The sequence below is a fragment of the Athene cunicularia genome, assembly GCF_003259725.1.
Source record: "Athene cunicularia isolate RWA chromosome 3 unlocalized genomic scaffold, athCun1 chr3_part1, whole genome shotgun sequence".
In the NCBI taxonomy this organism is placed as follows: Eukaryota; Metazoa; Chordata; class Aves; order Strigiformes; family Strigidae; genus Athene; species Athene cunicularia.
Window position 1 is genome coordinate 70,425,634 of NW_020799097.1, and position 20,371 is coordinate 70,446,004.

General features: G+C 39.7%; 1 protein-coding gene across 5 annotated transcripts in view; it reads right to left on the reverse strand.

The window, feature by feature from the left end:
- PLEKHG1 (pleckstrin homology and RhoGEF domain containing G1) overlaps window positions 1–20,371 on the reverse strand; it is a 117,836-nt gene that overhangs the window by 46,785 nt on the left and 50,680 nt on the right. For 3 of the 5 annotated variants that reach the window (XM_026844988.1, XM_026844983.1, XM_026844985.1), the window contains one exon: window positions 330–868. In XM_026844988.1, the coding sequence (XP_026700789.1) occupies window positions 330–868 (539 nt within the window). The other 2 variants (XM_026844987.1, XM_026844986.1) reach the window with 2 other exon arrangements.

The window sequence follows — 20,371 nt, forward strand, 5'->3', positions numbered from 1 at the left end:
AATTTGTTTCCTTTTTTTTTTTTTTTTTTTTTGTAAATAAACACTACTGCAAAGAGTTTACCATTCTTTGTTCACTACTGCTGTACTGCTGTCAACTGTAGAATGTTTTTTTTCCTGTTATTTCTTCATGAACTCATAGTAGCAGCTTAGATTTATCTAATCAAATAAAAACTAGAAACACACAAGAACAACCATGTTACACTAATTTATAAAGACCAGCAAATGCCAATTCCATTGTCAGGTCCATCTGTCCTGCTGTGAAATCAAAACAATGCAAAAAAAAAATAGCATTATGGAACAGTTAACACCATCCTAACCAAGACTCCTACCTTCACAATGCTTTTTAGATCCTGCACATACATCCTCTCTGTCTCCAGAATCTCTTGGACAACTCTGTCTACGTAGAGGAGCTTGGGACTGGTGGGCTCTGTGACCAGGGACATTGCACAGTTTTTGCTTGCTCCTTTTGGTTCTGCTTTCCTTGGCATGCTTAGCCTTTTTTCAAGGATTTCTTCAGGATCCTCTTGCTCTGCAGGCGAGTTTTTGCGTGGCTTGTTGCTGGAAAATCGCCTGGCTGGGACCAGTTCTAGCTTGATGGCACCCGTTTCTTTATCCTGGTTGAACAAGCCCAAGTGGCTGTTTGAAACCAAGGTCATTCTGCTTCCAAAGGAGCAGTGGCTGTCCCTGGAGGAAGCAGAGGAAGAAGTGGAGCTAAAGCTGACGGGACGGTCACTGTCTGACAGGTCCATGGTTTTTTTTTCACAGTAGCGGAAAGGTCTGTTGTCCTTGTGCAAATCTTCCCCTTTTGTCTTGGAGTCAAGGACCTCTGTCACAGCTGGTAAAACATCAAGAGGTAAGTGGAAGTCATCTAAAAAAATAAACAGAAGAAGTGGGTTTACTGCTTCTGCTCCACATAATACAAAATCTGACAACAGATACTTTTAAAACTTCTTGCATACAAAACTGTCACTTTATTTTAACTAAAAGACAACCAGAACAATGTGATTTGGGGGCCTAACATTTTTTAGGTGGTGGAGATCCCCCACTGGGGGCTACTAAAAAGGCAGAACATACCTCTGATTGACATGTATGAATCTGGCACATCCTTCTTGTGCCAGTATGCTGGGCTTGGTGTTAGCACACACACTGCCCAGGCTCAGCACAGGAGAGAAATAAAGATTTTCCCTAAGGTTAAAAAAAACTCTGTCAGGAGCACTCCCTGCTGTCTCCAAGCTGAACACTGACCCTGCTTTGGAGCTTTGGAAAACTCAAGAATCACACAATGATACCAGACAGTGTCTTTCATTTTGAATACTGTAAAGTCAAACAAAAACTAAAAGCAGTTATCAATTACCAGCTCCATGGCTTGTACAAAAATATGAAAACCGGAATGATTTCCCAATGAAAGTAATGTAGCTTCTGAAAAAAGAGTTCCCGCAGGAAAGAGTGCAGCCAAATAATTTAGTTTTCTGCTGGGAAAATAAGTCATTCTAAAACTGTTCAGCTTAAGCCAGAGTATTACCCCCTGCTGAACTGACCAAAAGCTGTTTTTCAAATCAGTGCAACAACAAAATAAGATGTCTGTCTTCCTGTCAGCATTTCAATTCTACTTCCTTTTTATTGCCAAAATGCCCTGTAAGACACTGTCCATGATGAAATGCAGATTTCTCTCTGGACAAGTTGTGTGTGATGCACCATGAGAACATGCAAAAGCAGCTGCAGGTAAATTCAATACTTAAGGGTTTTGTTTCAGTAAGGACTGTCCACCCAAAAAATCTTGCCTCAAACTCAAAGAATGTCAGAATGTTTGTCCTGTGAAAAATGGAATCTTCTGACAATTTAGGAAGAAAAGCAATACTGAAGCTACCCACACAGTGGTAGCTTAGTCCTTATTTTACTGCACTGACAACCTCATGTTTCAAAAATCATACCAGCAATTACAGCTCTAGACAGCAGTTTCCGTAAAAAAACCATAAAGCCAGTAAACTGCAAATTAAATCCACCCAACCTTTAAGGCGGCCCTTCTTAAACTGAGGCAGACTTGCTATGAAATTACCAGCAGAAACCTCCAGGACACTGCTCCTGCTGCAGTTGGTTTGGGGAGGTGGTACAGGGGTAGGAGGGAGAACTTCATTCAAAGCAGAAAGCCACTCTCTCATTTTTCAAAATCAAACACTACTATTTATTTTAAAATAAAAACCTCCAATCCAAAGCAAACAAGCAAGCAAGCCAGCCCAGAGAAGAATGTTTATTTGGCCTATCTTTAATGCATAAGATTTTATTTTACATGAGTAATTAGTATTGCCGTTTCAGTGATGATGGCATTAGTTTTCTGTTAAAGAAAGTATTGCCCTCAAGGTAACACACTGAATTAACACTGAGAGTAATTTGCTCATTACATGGGTCAGAAATTGGCCATTAGATTGAAAACCTAATTTGGCACCTCTGTACCCCTGGTTTTACCTTTAAGTCTAGAAATCTATAGTCTTTCTTTGTGCCAGGTTCTTCTGGTTTTGCAGCATAGAAATGTATTTTCTTACCCTTCTTGAATAAACCACATCAAGTACAAACTCTAAAATAAAATATAAAGCAATAAACCAGGAAGATATTTAAAACTGAAGAATGCAGTGAAGTTCTCTTGTTTCTAAACAGGTATGGACAAAGATGTTTGCCTTCCTATTGCTTGTGATAAGAAAGTATGCATTTTTGATAAGGAAGAATGTATTTTTGTTATCAGCTTTGGATCATTTTTCATGTTCAGTGAGAAAGCACAGTGTTGCTGTGAAGATGTGAACCCCCATGAAAAACACACAGGATAAACAAGATAACAGGGATACCCTTCTGCTAACTTACTCCAAAATATTTTACTAAAATTACATGACAAAGAAACACCTGATTAGCAGTATTTAGTGAGGAAATAAAGGGTTTATGTGACATTCTATTATTCCATGCTTTTTTCTTCCTGTTTCATTGATCTGCAGTCTACCTCTCAGATAACTTAAAGGTATTAATATGTAATATTTGCTTCAGAAACACTGTCAGGCTCATTAATATATATATATATATATAAAAAAACAACAAACAAAACCCAAAAAAACAACCACAAACCACACAGTTCAAGTCAATGAAACTGGGAGTCCGAATAAATGTTAAAAGTAGATTTTCATAAGACATACTTGTAGCCAGAAGCACTGGAAGATCTTAACACATCTAGTAAAACAAACCAACCCCCCTATATTTTTGTTTAATGACAATGTCATTGCTTATTAAAAAGCCAGTAAGGATGGGCTTGCTGCTCTTTAATGCCTGTATTCCCACCAACCTTGGCAAACCCCAGGTACCTGCTAGACCTGGTTAATTGATTGCATGCAACGTGGTTGACTTAAGTTCCTCCATTTTTTACACAAATTACTATTCCTGTATGTTTCTACATAAATTACACCAAGCAAACTATTTTGTATGTGGGAATCTTGGTCAGTTTTCTCCTCAGGGCCTCATCCTGACTGCTAGCCTCAAAAGTTCCCTTTTACTTCATTCTTACTCCTTTCTCAGCCAGGTGTAAATTGGTCATTTGGCTTCTCCGTGAAGAGTTTTTGCTACAGTTTTGCCCATTACGTCTCTGACCAGTGAAACACATTTCTTGGGGTCCACACAGTTGGCACACCAATGCCCAGTGCTCCTGCAGAGCGGCAGCCAGGCATCCACGCAGCTGGTGACCCCAGCAGAAAGGCAGGACACATGGGACCTGGGATTTCAGCCTGGCACAAAACCAGGAAGCAGCTTTGCTTCCTCAGCTGGCAAGTCCTGTACCAAACACTTTGCACCCTGCCCATGGAAGTCAGGGCTTGGAGACAAGCCCTGGCTCTGCCCAGCCCTCAGTTTCTGCCTCAGCTACAAGTAGTTGTTACAAACCCATAGCCCTTCCCAATAACACAGGATCTGTAAATCTTCCAAGGCTTCACAGGTTTATCTTCAGAAACCCCTCTGAGACTAGGCAGCAGTCAGGACTGTTGACATCAGGGGCAGGTATTTTAGATGATTTCTGCAGTCACAAGTCCATCAGAAAAGGCAACAGCTCAATCCTGTTCATTGCTGCAGCCACATGCTCATCCTCTTTTCTCTTGTCATTGGCTCTTCAGAGCTCTGGTACAGTTTTACTCTGCAGTTTTCCCAAAAAGCAACTTCACTCTTGTGTCAGCTGCCTAAGGTCTGTACTGACTGCCTGATGAAAAATTCACAAGTGAATTAATGAGCGAGGGGCAAAGGGAAACAGCCTCCCCCAAGATTGCTCTCTATGTATCCTAACTGACCTGGTGTCTTTGCAATTTACACATTTCTGTCTTTGACACAGGCTTACTTTAAAAAGGAAGTTCACTTCTCCCACACCCTGCAGGAATGATGTGCAAGCCCCCTCCCCACCAGCCACCAGTTCCAGCAGCAGCACCCGCAGGTAGGTGCATTCACCAAAACTCAGGCTGCAGTTTGTGCAATGGAAGATACTCCCAGACCCTCAGAGAAGCACACGCTCTGAGCAAGTCTTGTATGCCCTGAGCAACGTCTGCACTGCTTCACTGCTTTTTTTGTTAGGCTGCCTTTTGTTTACTGAACTTTTTCAATGACGAACCAAAATAATATTGAGAACTCTGTGAGTTGTGAATAACGGTATTTAACTCAGTCTGGGGAGAGGGAAAAAAAAAATCTTCCATTTGCATACTTTAATTAAGGAGTAACAGTAATTACTTGTTAGTTCAGCACTGAAAGGAGGATAATTACTACTTGTCCCTACTCACAAGGAAACACGCTCCCGGAACAAGGTCATTTCTTGTTTGTGCCCCTGCATGCATTGAGTTAGCCTCTCCCCGTCCCCAGCCCCTGCAGCCACCCTGTGCCCTCCTGCCTCCCTCCTTCTGTGGCATGCACACACATACAGAGGCATGGCACAACCCCGGAGCACCCCCCTGCAAGAACAACACCACAACCCTACTCTACAGTGGTGCAAGGGCAAGAAACACCCATGTTCCACCCAACAGGCAACTGTAATATTAGTTACAACACTAAAGGCACACGCAAAGCAACTATCTTGGCAAACAAGTTCTCACTAAAAATGCATACACTTCTTCTACCACTTCAATAAATATCTCCTTCCTGTAACTATATTCATGATAATGATAAATGGTTTTCCATTATCTCTGCAGCTTTGGCTACTTTAAGAACATTAGTGTACAGTAAGAGATAGGTCGCTTTAAGTCAATTTAATATTTAAATACAAAAATCCTCAAGGCCCTATCTAAATATAGGTGTTTATTCCTCCAACTTGTTTACTGCATATGACATTTTAAGACATACTGCACGACTAAAAACTTACAAGGCAATTTATATTCATAATTAGTATTGTTGTTGCCTTTCTCCTGGCATGAAAAAGAGCACCTCAGATGTTATCTACAAAGACAACAATAACAGAAATTACAGGCTTCACATCCTCTAGATGTTTAGCTACATAAAAGTGATGAGACTACAAGAATTCTTTCCTGTATTTTCCTTGAGATATTTTCATGTTTCAAATAAAGCATTTATACTCTAGATACAATAAAGCAAGTTGGTTTAGTACAATTTCTACATTAAGTATTACATTCAAATGCAGCACTGAAATTGAGAAAAGATGTTACACAGCTGTCTGACCAAGAAAGATTAAAACACATTCACTACAATCCCAACATGATTTTAAATACATTCCCCATATCCTCTGATCTGAATATTACCCATGTGTGTGAACACATAAAATTTATAAAACTAACACCCTCTGTAAACAAAATCCCATTAGAGAGCTACAGTATTTTCAGGATTAGACCTCTACATACTATGAATTCACTCTGAACTGTCATGAACAACACACTGCCAAGTACTTTAACTGATCTCTGAGCAACAGAAATCCCATTTATTAGACATCTTAAAAGACAAAAAAAGTCACTAACTAATGTGCCTCTGTCTGTGAAATTATGACACACAGAGCCCCCCCCCCCAATATTTAAAGCAAAATAGCCTCTGTCACAACCAAGCATGCTAATATCCGAGAACGTTATTGCAATGGAAAATCCTCTGCGACAGTATCTCACCACTGAGGAATGTCTCTGGCTTCTCGCACCCAGGACGAACAAGCCCTCTCTATTTTTCCAGTCCTCTCTGAACAACCCACGACCTACCTGTGCAGCAGAGGAGACGCGCAGGCTCTGCCTTCAGCTGTTCCCGAATTACCTCATTGGGCACTCAGGTAAAATGAGAAGCTCTTACTAGTCTGTACAGCTCCTTCGCCAGAAATATTGCATGAGTCAGCTTTTATCTATCAAAACCCTAAACACAAAGGCTTTACAGAAACCTGATTCACAACTTTCTCACTGCCTTTTTCCCAGCGCACCGACATTCTTCGGCATCGCTAAGAGCCTTAAATGAAACATGACATCATGCAATTCAGGGACAGGACAATAGGCATCACTGTGGGTAACTCTAAAATGCACACTTCACTGAGCAACACCCACTAACTTCTATTTTTCCAGGCACAACGTTGTGAAAACATCAAATAGAGCTTCCACTTTCACAGAAGTTACTATGCTTTGCTCCTTGATTTGCAGACAATATTGATAAGCATGTAAAGCAAATAAATCACCTGCTGGTATTGGGAAATTTCTGTGTTTATGTTAGAAAGTCTCATGAACCTGCAATTAAATAGGATGATCCTATATACAGGTATAACAAACAGAAACAGGATTTTGCAGGGTGCTTGCAAAGGTTCAGTGTTTTCTTTTAAAGAGGGAAAGACTTTCAGAAGAAAATGTGAAAACGAAATCAGAGTGCTCTGTGCTAAACCACAATGAAGCAAAAGGAAAAAAGAAAAAAAAAAGTTTTGCAGGGAAGGGGACCCTAAGAGGAGAAACGGAAGCAAAGTTGAAGAAACAGAGAAAGGGAGAAAAATGGATATACAGTGGTGTTAACTGGTGGGAAAGCCGATGTCTCTCTTGGCCTGCAGAAGGGGTGATGGCATTTCTATCTTGGAGCAGGAAGTCAAAAGAATCAAAAAAGAGTTCCCAGCTGTTGGCACCACTTTCCAGGTGTGCTCTCACAGCTGTGTGCTCAAACCCAACCTGCAAAGAGATACTCTATCTTTAAAATCATACTTGAAATTCACTCCCTCTCTCCTTGTATGTAACATGGCCTCGGCTTCATTCTGAATTTTCCTGAAGAGCATAGTCCTTGAACAACGCCTTTCAGCAGGAAACAGGAGGTAGAAAGAGGAAGCAAAGACAGCCTTGAGACCATTCACAAAGCTGTGAAACACTTTGATCTGAACGTCAGGGCTGTCAGGGTGAAAGTCCCTTTTACCCAGGCTAAATGATCAGGTGTTTACAACCTGTTGCCATGCTGCCACGTCTGGAATCATTGAGACATGCTCTCTCTCTCGCATACATTCTCCTGTAGTTTTTGAGGGTTTTTTTAAAATACTTACCTATTTACATTAAAATATATACATACACATGCACACTTTTCACAAGATCTGTGCAATACTTCAGACAGAACCACCATGTATCTCAAAGTCCTGGACACACTCACAGGCACAGGATGGCCAGCACTGGTCCCAACATCCTTAGTACATCCACAGTGCAGCACCCAGGTACACAATCAAATAAGCCAAATGTGATGGATTTACTATACATTTGCTATCTCCACATTCACACGTATTTCTGTCAGGAGCTAATGATTCACTCCTATGGACCTCTGCTTCCTTACACTTTGTGCTCACCTTGCCTGTGGAGCTTTTATCACCTCTGCAGGGGGTTTTAACTAACTCCTGGGCAGACCTGTAGAGCATCAACTAGCTAAGGGCATTACTTGGTCACTTCTGTGAAGTCCTATGACATATAAACCATACCAGCAGCTTCAGAATTTAGCAACAACAAATCTCCTGAACTCTGAAGGCTCAAAACAAGCCCGGTGACTGACCCAGAGGCAGGCGGTGACAGAGACCTTCCTACACCTGCTTCAGTGGGCTGGGTGTAAGCAGGGGCTGCAGCGATGCAGCATGAGCTTCAGCCACTGGTCTGAACTGGCACATGAGCTCTTATGAGCATCACCATGGTGGGGGTGGGGAGAAGGGAACTGAGCTGAGGTCCTTAATCTGCCCTGCCTTGCTCTTTCATCTCTGCACATCCACATTTGACCTTAGCTCTCCCTTACATCCCCACATATGTCAGCAGAAGTTTACATGAAGATTTCCCCAAGAACAGTCCCTCACTCCCCATCACTTTAAACATGCATAGATAGCACTGAGAGCTATCAAACTCAAATGCCTTCTGTTTTACTGTCTAATGCACATCACCAATGAATAAGTACACAGATGTGCCAGAAAAATGGGTTTGCCCCACCTCTTATTTTCTATCATGAAAAACTCAGGATAGAGTTTGTCTTTTGTTTATCTGCATTATCTTTTAGGAACTGCATCCTTTTCTCCTGCTCCGTCCCGTTGTACGCACAGTGCCATAAGACATTATTAATGCGTCAGGATACTGAGAAGGGTGACCTGTTTTTATTTTGGAACAAAGCCTTGATTTTTCTAAACCTGAACAGTAAGTGGAGTTTATAGAGGTTAGGAATGATGTTATTCTATAATTCCCAACTGGCTAAGGATTTACTGAAGAAATAAATTATCCCCAGCAAAATTTAAAAAACAACCATAACTCAACCACAGGGTACATTCAGGCTTAAGGACACACTGACATCTTCACTGAAAGTGCAATGTAATGTATTAATAACTCCCTGCAATGCAGTAGCTATTTAATCTGTATACAGTACTGCAGAGACACCTAACAAAAGGAAGAAAGCCATCACATGCTACTGATGTACTGCAACACAAATAGAGCATATGGATCCAATGCTCCATTTGTAGGCCTTTTAAAAGGATTCTTTTTCATCTCCTTGTGATTTCTGAAGTGTTGGTTCTCCCCTCTTTTAAAAAAAAAAGACAGCCTAGTTCTGTTCTAAACCAAGCAAATGAAAATACAATGAAGTGTAGCTATAAATGCATATAGAGAAATAATACCTTAAATCATAATGCCAACAAAGCTTTTGCATCCTTTTCTGCCATACTGGCATTTAGCAAAGAAGAGTAAACAGTAACTGTTCAACATGATGCTCCTTTAGTATTTTTCCATGCAAACTTCAGGGCCATGACCTGAATGAAAATCCACACGGACTCTTCTTTTCACCCAGCACTGTACAGGATCAGGCCTTGCTGCTAGCATATCACTACTGTCTTTCCATCCTATACTACAGCACTGTAACAGAGCTTGGACATCAGGTCTTGTTTCTACCTCTTCCTGGACTAGTCTACTGCTCCAAGCAAATATCCTGTCATAGCAACATGCTACTGCTAAGGCAAGTTTTCAACTTCATCTAACCCAGCTAAAGTTGCTGCTGAAGTTCATGACCTTTCAAAGCAGACTGCAGCACAAGCACACTAGAGCATCCCCAACAAAGCACAAGATGATTGTTGCTTCACCAAGTACATTGGAATGTTTTTAAAAAGTGTTAACTGTCTCATAGCTGCAAAGTAGGCAAAATAAGCTTCAGAGAGGGATGCATGGTTTCAGTAGAAGGAAACACAGGATCTAGGAATCATTCTCACTAGTTACAATGAAAAATTTAATTGTGTGACCACAAAGAAGACATCTTCATAGAACTCATCTCTTCCGTTTTAACGAGAACTCACAGATTAGCCCTTTTAAACTCATTTTAATGGTCTGTTGTTCACTTCTGCCACTGAATTTTCTGTTGAAATCCAAACTTTTCCAGTGAAAATACTGACTGAAAAAACCCACATTTTGTAAAAGCCAGTTCTCTGGAATAGCTGACTTTGTTAGATGCCAAATAGAAGTGAGTTTTAGAAGCTTTATATAATTGATGTTTTTCTTTAAATCCAGCTAAATTATTTCTCCCATTTACTTTTGAACTGAAGACACTTACTGGAACCTCCTCTGTACCTCAGGAATTTTAGCAACTAGAATTTTGAAACAGAACTGGAATAGTAACACCAGACTCATAATAACAGATGTTCACATTTACAATAAAATAAAAACTTTCTTCTGGGCTTCCTCTCTTGAATAAAAATAAAAGCTGCAGAAAGCAGTATTCATGTTTACATCTCGGGCAGAAGAATCCTTGAATTCTACCAAGGCTGGAACTAAGACATACTGATGGTCTGGCTCTACCACAGACTGGCTCTGGCATTTCAAGTCATCAGTGATTTTCTTATGCTCACCCTGCTAAAAGGGAATATTAGGCCTTGTTTTAAGGTGCCATTATAACAGTAAGGTAAAAGCTCTTTCAAAATCCCAGTTCAATAGGAACATATTCAATGACAGTTAAAGGACTCAGGACTTAAATAACTGTGGCAGAATTTTGCAGCATACACTGATTAGTATTTTGCAATCTCACAGCACTTTAAATGAAAATAAATAAAAAGAAACCAAGCAGGTGTTCCAAGTTCAAAGCAGTACAACATACCACAGCTCTTCTCACTATATTGCTTCCATAGCCAAGTACAGTATTTTACATAAATAAGGTCAAAAGGACTAAGATTGCTAAATGGCGACAAAATAACTAGTCACAGCGGAAAAATCAAGGTGTCTTAACTGCTGCCACATACAAGAGATCTGTAAAAACACAGTCACTCCAAATCTTTATTTTTTTATTTTCTGATAATGATCCTATCACATCCCAACTGCTGCTTACCTTGATTTGGTCCTTCCCTACTCATCCCTTCCTTGTTATTAGGCTTTAAGGTATCTCTGTAAAGACCACTCCAATAGAACCATTTTTGTGATGAAGTGGCTTCACAGTGCTTTCAGAGTTGCTTTAAGGCCACTTTGCCGTATGTGCAATACTTCCTGCTACTTCTTAGCTGTTATTCATGAAGACAAAGCATTGAGAACAACAAAATTCCTGTCTCAAACAAGCAATACCTTCCCTAGAGCTTTTGTATGCAAGAAGCAAAGCAGGAATGGAGACTGAGATCACTGCAGTGTCAGTACACAGAGCAGTGCAGCCTCTGAACCCATGTCCAGATGGTGCTAATGCCTGTAACACTTATTGACATATCAGTATTCAAGATTAACAGTGCCAAGAGTAACACTTCAGAAGCTACAGGGCAAGAAGCAAAGAGATTAGAGGCTTGGACTTGCTTACAGTGAACATTTGGTGCATAATTCACAGCGACTGACTTACTGAGTCATAAGCCTTTCTCTGCACTTTCTTCTTAATAACATGCCTAATTTGAACCAGAAAGAAATAAATTTTATTAAAGCTATATATATTGCAGAGCTCTTATGCCTTCTTTACTATCAGCTACAGGAAAAATAATCCTATGGATTTAAAAGTATTAAAATACTCTAACATTCTTATTCAGAGGTATTTTAATTGAATTTTATACATACATAACTTTCTACAAAGAAAATCAGTGAAAAGGGATCTTCTGATTTCTACTGATTATTTGATTTATTATGCAATTTTTTGTCACTCTGGAGGAAAAAAAAAACCTGACAAACAAGAGAGCCGCATGAAACCTCACTCATAAAAATGTACCACTACATGTTTTACAGCCAGGTAGGAGAAATTTAAAGACATCAGATTACAACTGTCTGCTACCATCCCTGCTTTCCTGACTTTTACAGTCAGTACCATATTACTTCTCTTTTACAGCCTTGAAACACTTTTACATTGGCCAGTTTTCAGACTGCTTGTTAACAATAACAAACATCTAAATCTATCCATGTGGCCCAAACAACTGCTGGTATTCAGTAAACAACTCCGATGAGCTTTCTCAGTGTTTAGATCAGAGGTGGGGAAAACAGAAACTTAGGCTCCTATTTAAATCCTGTTAGTACAGCTAAGGGAGTTATTTTTCTCAGATTTCTCCTTCATGCTGTATCCTTCTTCCAGATAGGGACATTCAATCCCACCACTTTTCTTGTTGTTTGGGTTTTCTACTTGCTTGTTTTCTGTGAGAAAGGAGTAGCAAATCCCTCCTTATTTAAATATTAGAGCTGGGATCCGAATCAAAATCTGAAAACCAAAACACACAGCCTGGACTTGGAAAAACTTGGCCACAAAGGCAAATACTGTGGTCTAAAATGCATGAGGGTAGAGGCTGAGGAGGGGACGATGTATTAACTCTGTAGTGAAACTGCAGGGTTTTCCCCAAAAGCTGTGCTGGAAAACAATTCCTTTTGTTCCTGTTTTAGAGAGAACATCAAAGGTTTCTCAATTCTGTACCCTATACACATGAGAATTTTCAAGGTAATGCGTGGTTTAGCATTTAAGAATCATTCTCATGACTTACCCAGATTCTCAGTTTATTTTAAAAAAACCTCACACAGTAAAACATTTCTTTTCTTCCAAAACCTGCAATCAGATTAAGAACGTTAAACTGTAAATCCTCAGTGAATTATCTTCTTCCATGCCCATGCTTTTCCTTATATTCAAATCTTGCCTTCTAACTTCCCCCAGGGAAAGCCTGCCCTTAACATTCGACCATGAAACCCATCAAACAAAATGGTGAGGGGAAAATATCCTTCCCCTCTCTCCTGTCTTCTGCCATAGGTAGACCACTGGGCTGTGACATCCCTGCAGGGGACTCGCCACCTACAAGCATGAAACTGATAGAGCAAAAGAGCGGGGAGGAATGGCTAAGCGCCTCTAGGCTTATTCCAGCCCTGTTACAAGGAGGTTACAAGCTGAAAATCGGTTTCCCTCGGTCTGCCCTGACATCCCAAGAGCTCCAAGACTTTTCATGGCAGAACAATGCTGCGCATTCACTATTGAGCTCTGAGAGGCACAGAGACACACCGAGAGGCCACTACATTGGTATTATTCCACTACGTTCAGCCTGTTACCACAGCTATTAGCTGGCGTGCTCACTTTTCAAATCCCCATCTCTCTGGAAACCCTGACTACCATTATTTTGTTACAAAGAGGCACAGGTTAAAAGAAGTTTAGCTGGGCAGTTTCCTACTCTCCTCTTTTGACATCACCTAGAATATATTACTCATGTAGGCAGAATATCAGTAAGAAGCATCTTACCTTTACAGTTATTTAAAAGTACTATAGATATTGAAATGTTTTATTAACAAAGATTCTGGCAAAAGATTTGTGACATTTGTGTAATTTAAATCAGTAACAGAAAGTAAACATGATCAGCCATGACTATTTAGTAGGATACTAGAACTGAACCAGGGCTTGCATCTGATTTCATTAATTTTATTCAGCAAACCAAAAGGATGGCAGTTCTCCTCCACATCATCAATTTCTATATACAGTCACAGATTAAATGAGTTATACTTATTTCCGCATTGAAAAGCCTTTATCTCTCAATACAGTAAGCCATAAGAATGGCTATATTCTTCCCCCAGACAAGTAGCAGAAAACAGGTCCCTTTTGCAACTGATCAGCATTGCTTAACAGAGCACCAAAAGATATTAAAATTTTCAGTCCAATGATTTTTCAGGAAATACATGTTCTTTATAATCTACAACTAAAGGACTTAAAACATTTTAAACCTTTAAACTATGCACAAACCCTGCCAATTAGAAATTCATTGCAAAATATTTTGAAGGTCAGAAAAACAATCTGGGAGAAACATTCCCCCCCTCTTGATTAAATTAGAGCAAAGTTATTTGAAAACAGTGACAAAGGCATCTGGTGCCAATGGCCTGAACACTATATAGTGGAAAGAGTCATATTTCTGCCTTTTTTTGCATGGCCGTTGCTATAGTGGACTTTGACTCAGAAAAATGCAACATCAAAAACTGAAAGGATTCCACAGCTAAACTGTGACATTCACATGTACGCTGATGGACAGAAGAGAACCTGCCAATGGATCGCCACAGGCGATCTTCAGTGGCAAAATTACCAGAGACAGTGGAGTCACAGCTGTAAGGATCAAAGCTTCTCTCAAAAAGCACAGCACAGATCCACTGAAATTATCAAAAAGGGCTTCAACATCAGTATTCCCCTTTGCCCTTTAAGGTACAACAATATAAAGCCATTTTTAGGACTTGATGAACAGCATTAACACAAACCGTGTTTCTACAGGAAAGCTATCTGGTTTATCAGAAGATTGCACAAACTCTAATCCAGTTTAATCACTACATTTAATGTATGTTGATTTTGTCATATATAACTTATTCATGCGTAGGGGAAGAAGGATTTCCTGTGTTTGAAGAGTATTCAGGAAAAAGTCCTGATGCTGTAGATAATTTATTGTTAATACTTTTTCACCTGCCAATAGCTATACCTTGGAAGAATACTGAATGCGGAGGAATGTGGGAGGATGAAAGCCTAGGAAAGCTAGAATGGAAGTCCTACCCACTCAATATTCTTAACCAGCTGCCACTGCCAGTTGATAGGATTTTGAGTTGTGGTCTTCCATTTTATTAATTTGCTTAGCAGTCACATGCTAACATTGACATACAGGGATGGGAGCAAAACAAATATCATAGGGATTTGCCAGATTTCTTAGCGGAGGGACCATGGGGGGGTTTTGTTATCAGGTTCCATATACCCTGAAAAGGATAATTCAAACTCAAAGTCCCACTATATCAGCACTCTGTCTCTCGCATCCAGAGGTGGCAAGAAGCATATTTAAGATAAAAGACCTGATAATCACCATTAGCAAACAGGAAAACAATTATGGAGTATGCACTGAGTGTGTTACACTGGAGCCCACCATTTTTCCCCTGTATTGACATTCCTTTCTCTTATGTTTGCTTTTCTCTTTTCAAACTAACACAGTTGGTTCAGGAACATATTACTGATACTGGCGTTTCTGCTTTGAGCCTGTAATATTACTCTGCACATAGTGATGTAGCTAAGAAGCCCTCCTTAGCACTCCCACTTGCCCTCTCCATTTATCCCTTTTGTTACAGAGATGAATGAGCATGGGAAGTGATAGCTTATACTGTTAGTTTAAATAAAGGTAATTCACTAGGCAACTCCACATTCTTATCTGAAATAGATTCATTTTAAGGAAAAAAAAAAAAAAAAAAAGGAAAAAAATATCTTCAGACTTGCCAAAGCAGAACTGAATGTGGGACACTGGAGTTTTCAGATTTCCAGAGTGCTTACAATGGACTTTTCCCATACGAGTTTTAAGGAAATATTTATTGTATTTAAATCAGAAACCAGAATAGCCATCTTACTAATATTAAAAAACATTAATCATACTTCTCATTACTAACTAGGTATCAGTAGCCCAAGAAAATAATTTTTTACTCACTGAAAAGACAAGCTGGGCTGTTCCGCATCAATCACATTCTTAGGCCACCTAAAAGGTTCAGTTGATAACTCGTTACTATTTACATCTAAAATCTTAAACAGTTTCTGGAAAAGGAGTTATATTCTAAACTGCTATAAAAGTTAAATGGATGTGGCACATTTTCTTTATGCATGTAAGTTCTGAACCCTTAATGCGAATGATTGATCCTTTCCCATCCTCGGAATAAGTGAGATGATGCAAGAGGAGTGTAAAACCTCACACTACAGCCAATACTCTGGGGTCCATCTCCTGAGTTTGGTTAGATGAAAAACAACCCAGAGTGAGGAAGAAACTTATCAGTTGTGCTTCTCTGGATTATCTGATGCCACAACTACATGTGCTCTTGACTGGAAAACTGATACTGATTGATGGCAGCCATATGGCTCACCAGAAATTTGCACTTGAAATGGAAGGCATTTAATACAATTTTAAGAAATAGGAATAAACCATCACAGTGAAGGCAGAGACTATACATAATGAAATTTTATCACTGTAGTTAGTCTGGTAACTTTGACATTCTTCTCATTTAGAGCTCTATGTCACAGCAAAGGCCCCAATATTCAGAACAGCCCTTTGCTGAGGGTTTCCAGATTTGATGTCCCTCATCAACGCTAAGCTCCCAGGGCTTCAGGCAAGGGGAAGCTGAAGGAGCACAGTAACTTTAGAAAACAGGCTCTGAAGTCAGGTATTGAACTTGTGAAAACATCCATAATTCATTGACTTTAACAGCTGACAAAGAAATTTAAATGGCTGCTTAGTGCAGAGTTCAATTTCCATCTGCCATAGGTCTTCATCTGTCACATTAGGAACAACACTAGGCATAAGCCTTGCTAGGCAGAAGACTAAAGAGGCCACGATCCACTTCGCTATAGTGGAGCTTTCTCTTGCGATATGAGATTAGTTTATTTCTTTACACTGTTGGTACAAGTCTGTCTACTTGACACACCAAATGCATTTAGATAGACGGCTGTTCTCAACCTTCTAATTCGAGTGGTCACCGTGTTACTGCAGCCCAGGGGTGATGCTGCAGCTTCTGCCAGCACTCCTAAGCTCGGGCATGGTCGGTTCTCCTCCAGCACAGCTGCTTGGTCCCGTTGGCAACAGAGGCCTCAGCTAGTGAGGCTTGGAAGGTCAGGAACAGGATTATGCCCATTCGGATACTGCTGCTGCAGCAGATAGAATCTACACTAATCTTAGGAACAGATAAAGGTCTCTCTCACATGTGTTTACATGACATGTAATCACTGTGGTGTCCTCTGACATTGCAGCATACTCAGACATGGTTTTTTAATGACATAAGAAAAGAGAAAAAAATTTTCAACTTTATGCACATTTTTATGCATATATTAACAATACATTCTGTTGCCAGATGACGCAACTTGCTTTGAGGGAGAGGGAAAAAGGATGAAAACTTGACCTGTTGTCACACCTGACTATTACAAACCTCCTCTTTTACTGGGAAAATATGGAAAAAGTTAAGTAGTTTTGCTATAGTGTTATGCCTTCCAAGTGTGAGAAAAGTAGAATTGGTGTTAAGTTGCTGAAGCCTAAAGGTTTGATGGATACAATACCCTGAGTCAGAAGACAGATAAGACTACTTCTTTCTTCAGCACCTGCATGCACCAGTGACTTGGGACTCTTCTGAGCTTGGGGTCAAAGACAGCACGCCATCAGAAAACACTTAGTGTGCAGATCCTGTAAACTGATTCCTCTCTGAATACTTTAAACTCCTGCATTTCCCTACTTATTACAATGGTAAGGGTGTCTTAGGATCTTCACACAGAGGTCAGTGGTCATGACTTTTCAGATCTGACTCACTTGCTGCCACAAACAGAAGGAAAGAGTAGTCTCTACTAAACCTACTTTTATAGTGAAGAATCAGCAGTTTAACTAATCGCAAGTAATTTTTACAGTTGTATGTCTAGGATACGTGAATAAAACTTTTCAAAAAAACCACCTGTTATTACAGCACATCAAAATTCAGCAGGCAATCCTGTGAAGGAAGAGAAGGGCCTCTCTTGGCCTTTTTTTTGTGTGTGTAAAAATCTTTTATGTAAGCATTCTCCCTTCTCATTGCGTTAGGCTCAGTTTACACTCTGATCATAACAAAAGATGTTTCCTTCTGTAGTTGTTACTCTATACTTCAATCCTCCATCAAAAACAGCCGAGCTTGTAAAAACAGACGTGTCAAAAGGTTAAGGAATGAACAAATAGATTTTCTCCAGCTGTAGAAAAGTAGCTGACAAACTCAACCCTCCAGATCACAGGAGAGAGGCATTACTAAACCAAATGTCTGGTATTGATTTAAAATGGAAATAAAGGAGTGAATTAATTTAATCTAGCTAAAAAGTAAGCAACTACATGAAGGAATACTTTTAATTTGAGAAAGCTGGACGATCTAAGTAGGAAGAAAAGCACCCTAACAGTACATGATTTAGTATATACATTATGAATGCAAAGCAAACTCCACTGTAATAAATACCCAGTTTAAGTAAACGTTATTGAAATAGTAAATAGAGTATATTAGAAATAATCGTGTACCAAAATAAAGGTTGTTCAGCAGGGACTATAAACATTTTATAAACCTGACACACTCATTTATTACAGAGGTTGTATCAAACTTTTAATGCTTCTAAATATTTGATACTTTGCTTTCAACATTTGGCTTTTATGAAGGATGCAAAATAATCTGTATTTTTTCCTCTGCTTGCACCCTTTAAACCCAAACAAGACTTACAAGGAAAGGTACCTCTTTGGCAGGGTGGAGAAAGGGATTTCCTAAGGCCTTTCTTTTCTCCTCTTTCCTCCCCACCCTTCAGTAAATGAAATTAAAGGTCAGCAAGTATTCAATGCAGTGGAAAGCCCCAGGTTATAAAAATAAATTACTTAGAAAAGCTGTCCAGGATTGTAATAACTGGCCATATACTCTCCAGACCACTCTCAAAACCCAAACATGGTTGTGAAAATACACTAGGTATCCTGACATTGCTAGCAAACACAATTAAACTATGTTTATAAGCCCACAGAGGGCAAAACATAACTCCCCAAATATTTGCTCTTGTCATTCAAGAGATTAATCCCTGAAGGAAACATTCATATAATGTATTTTCCATTTGCTGTTTTGCCCTCTCTAAAGGCACAGGAAAAATACCTTTTAAAAATATAAATTTGGGGGGGAATATTCTTTAAATATGTTCTTACTCCTTTTGATAATCTGTAATAAAATATTTATCTGGTTTATATGCTAGTCAAAGTCCTTGCAAGAGGATTAAATGCTAATATGAGGATATCACAGATGGTGATCAAAATACATTTAGGTTCTTAATTTTCAGGCCGGTTTGGTCTCAGGGCACTGTTTCAGAGTCCTTCTAAACCCCTGTTAAGCCCACCTGTGGGCTTGCCTCTCTCCTCTCGCTCTGGATCACACACTCTGAAGCTCCATTAGTGCTCACAACAGCAGTAATGTCCTGTGACCCCTCAGCTCAATATTCACCTACATCATGCTTCTGCTCAAATTAAGCAGCTGCATGACTGTTCATGACAGAGGGAGGGAGAGCCAGGAGTTATGTGGTCCAGGGGCTACTGGGAGTAGAGGGCTGTCCCCTCTGTCCCTGCACCAGCGTGTTTAGAGACCTCTGGGAGAACAAAGGTACCTGCACAAACCATCAGGCATAGCTGTCCCCAAGACTAGATGACTGGTTTTTGCAGGTACAATTAGAATACGTGCCTGTTCCCCTACCTATTCAAGGACCTTTGGGGAGGTGTTGTGGGCTACTAAAAAACATGAGAAAAGAACTTGATGACAGACAGTCTGATGGACCATATTGTCTTTTTATCCTCATTTAAATATAGGCTTAGCTTCAGGCATGCACTCTATTGATTTAACTGGATTCATTAAATCTAATATATTTGTGTGTGCATAAGTACACACACAACACACTAGTTTCTGGATAGATGTCACTTCCTATCAGCTGATTAAAACAAAACTGGGTGGCAGTAAACCTCAGTAGCTTCAGAGTTACGGTCTGGAGATTTGTATCTCCTGTTAGAGCTAATTCCTTTCAGCAGTGCCAAATGCACCCTTTTGCTTTCTTCCCACTTTCTCCCACAACAAGAACTGTAACTTCATTTCAACCCATCTTCTGTAGAGCATGACAGGACATAAGAGTGACTTACTCTGTACCACAGAAAGGTAAAGTAGTGAACTTGGTTTTCTCTGAAAGCCAGCAAGTTAAAGGGAAAATGCTTCTGCAAAGGTTTCAGTAAAATTAATCAATAACTTTTTTTAAAAATTTTTAGAGAAAGCAAATCTTCCAATCCCAAAATGAAACTAGAGATTAGGTTTTGAGACCATGATCAGCTTGATTTTTGACTAAACAAGACAACTATTTACACTTTCACATGCCCCTGTGCAACACACTTCCACAAATCAATCGCTAGAGATAAAATAATATTAACAGTGACAGGAATAAGATATTATGCTCACACACACAAAAAAACCAATGAAACAACAAACACGACTTGGCACTTCTATGGTTTCTGTAAAAATTCAGCATAACATACATCTGAAACGCTCAGACTCTGCAGTTTCTCTCTGTATCTTCACTCTTTTTTCCCCCCATCTCAAAGAGAAATGGCAAATGAAATACCCAGGAATAAGACAGTGTTGTAACATAGCTTTTCATTCTTACTCAGCTATGTCAATCCACAGAAAATGCAATTATGCTGCTGCTGAAAACAGCCCCACGGCATTTAATATTTGCCAGTCAGGTAGTGAATTAAAGACATTCAGGTACATCACTGAGATGACAGAACACATGCATACTGAGAGGAACAAGCTGCAATGGCCAAAGTGACTTGGTTATGCTAGACTCAATCAATTCAGAAAAAAACCCTCCTCAGAAAATTTTTGGCATGACAATACAGGTTATCAGTATGGGTAATTTTTCTTGCTATTTCATTCTTGGAAACTAAAGTTACCTTAGAAACTAAATGAAGTATCATAGCAAACTT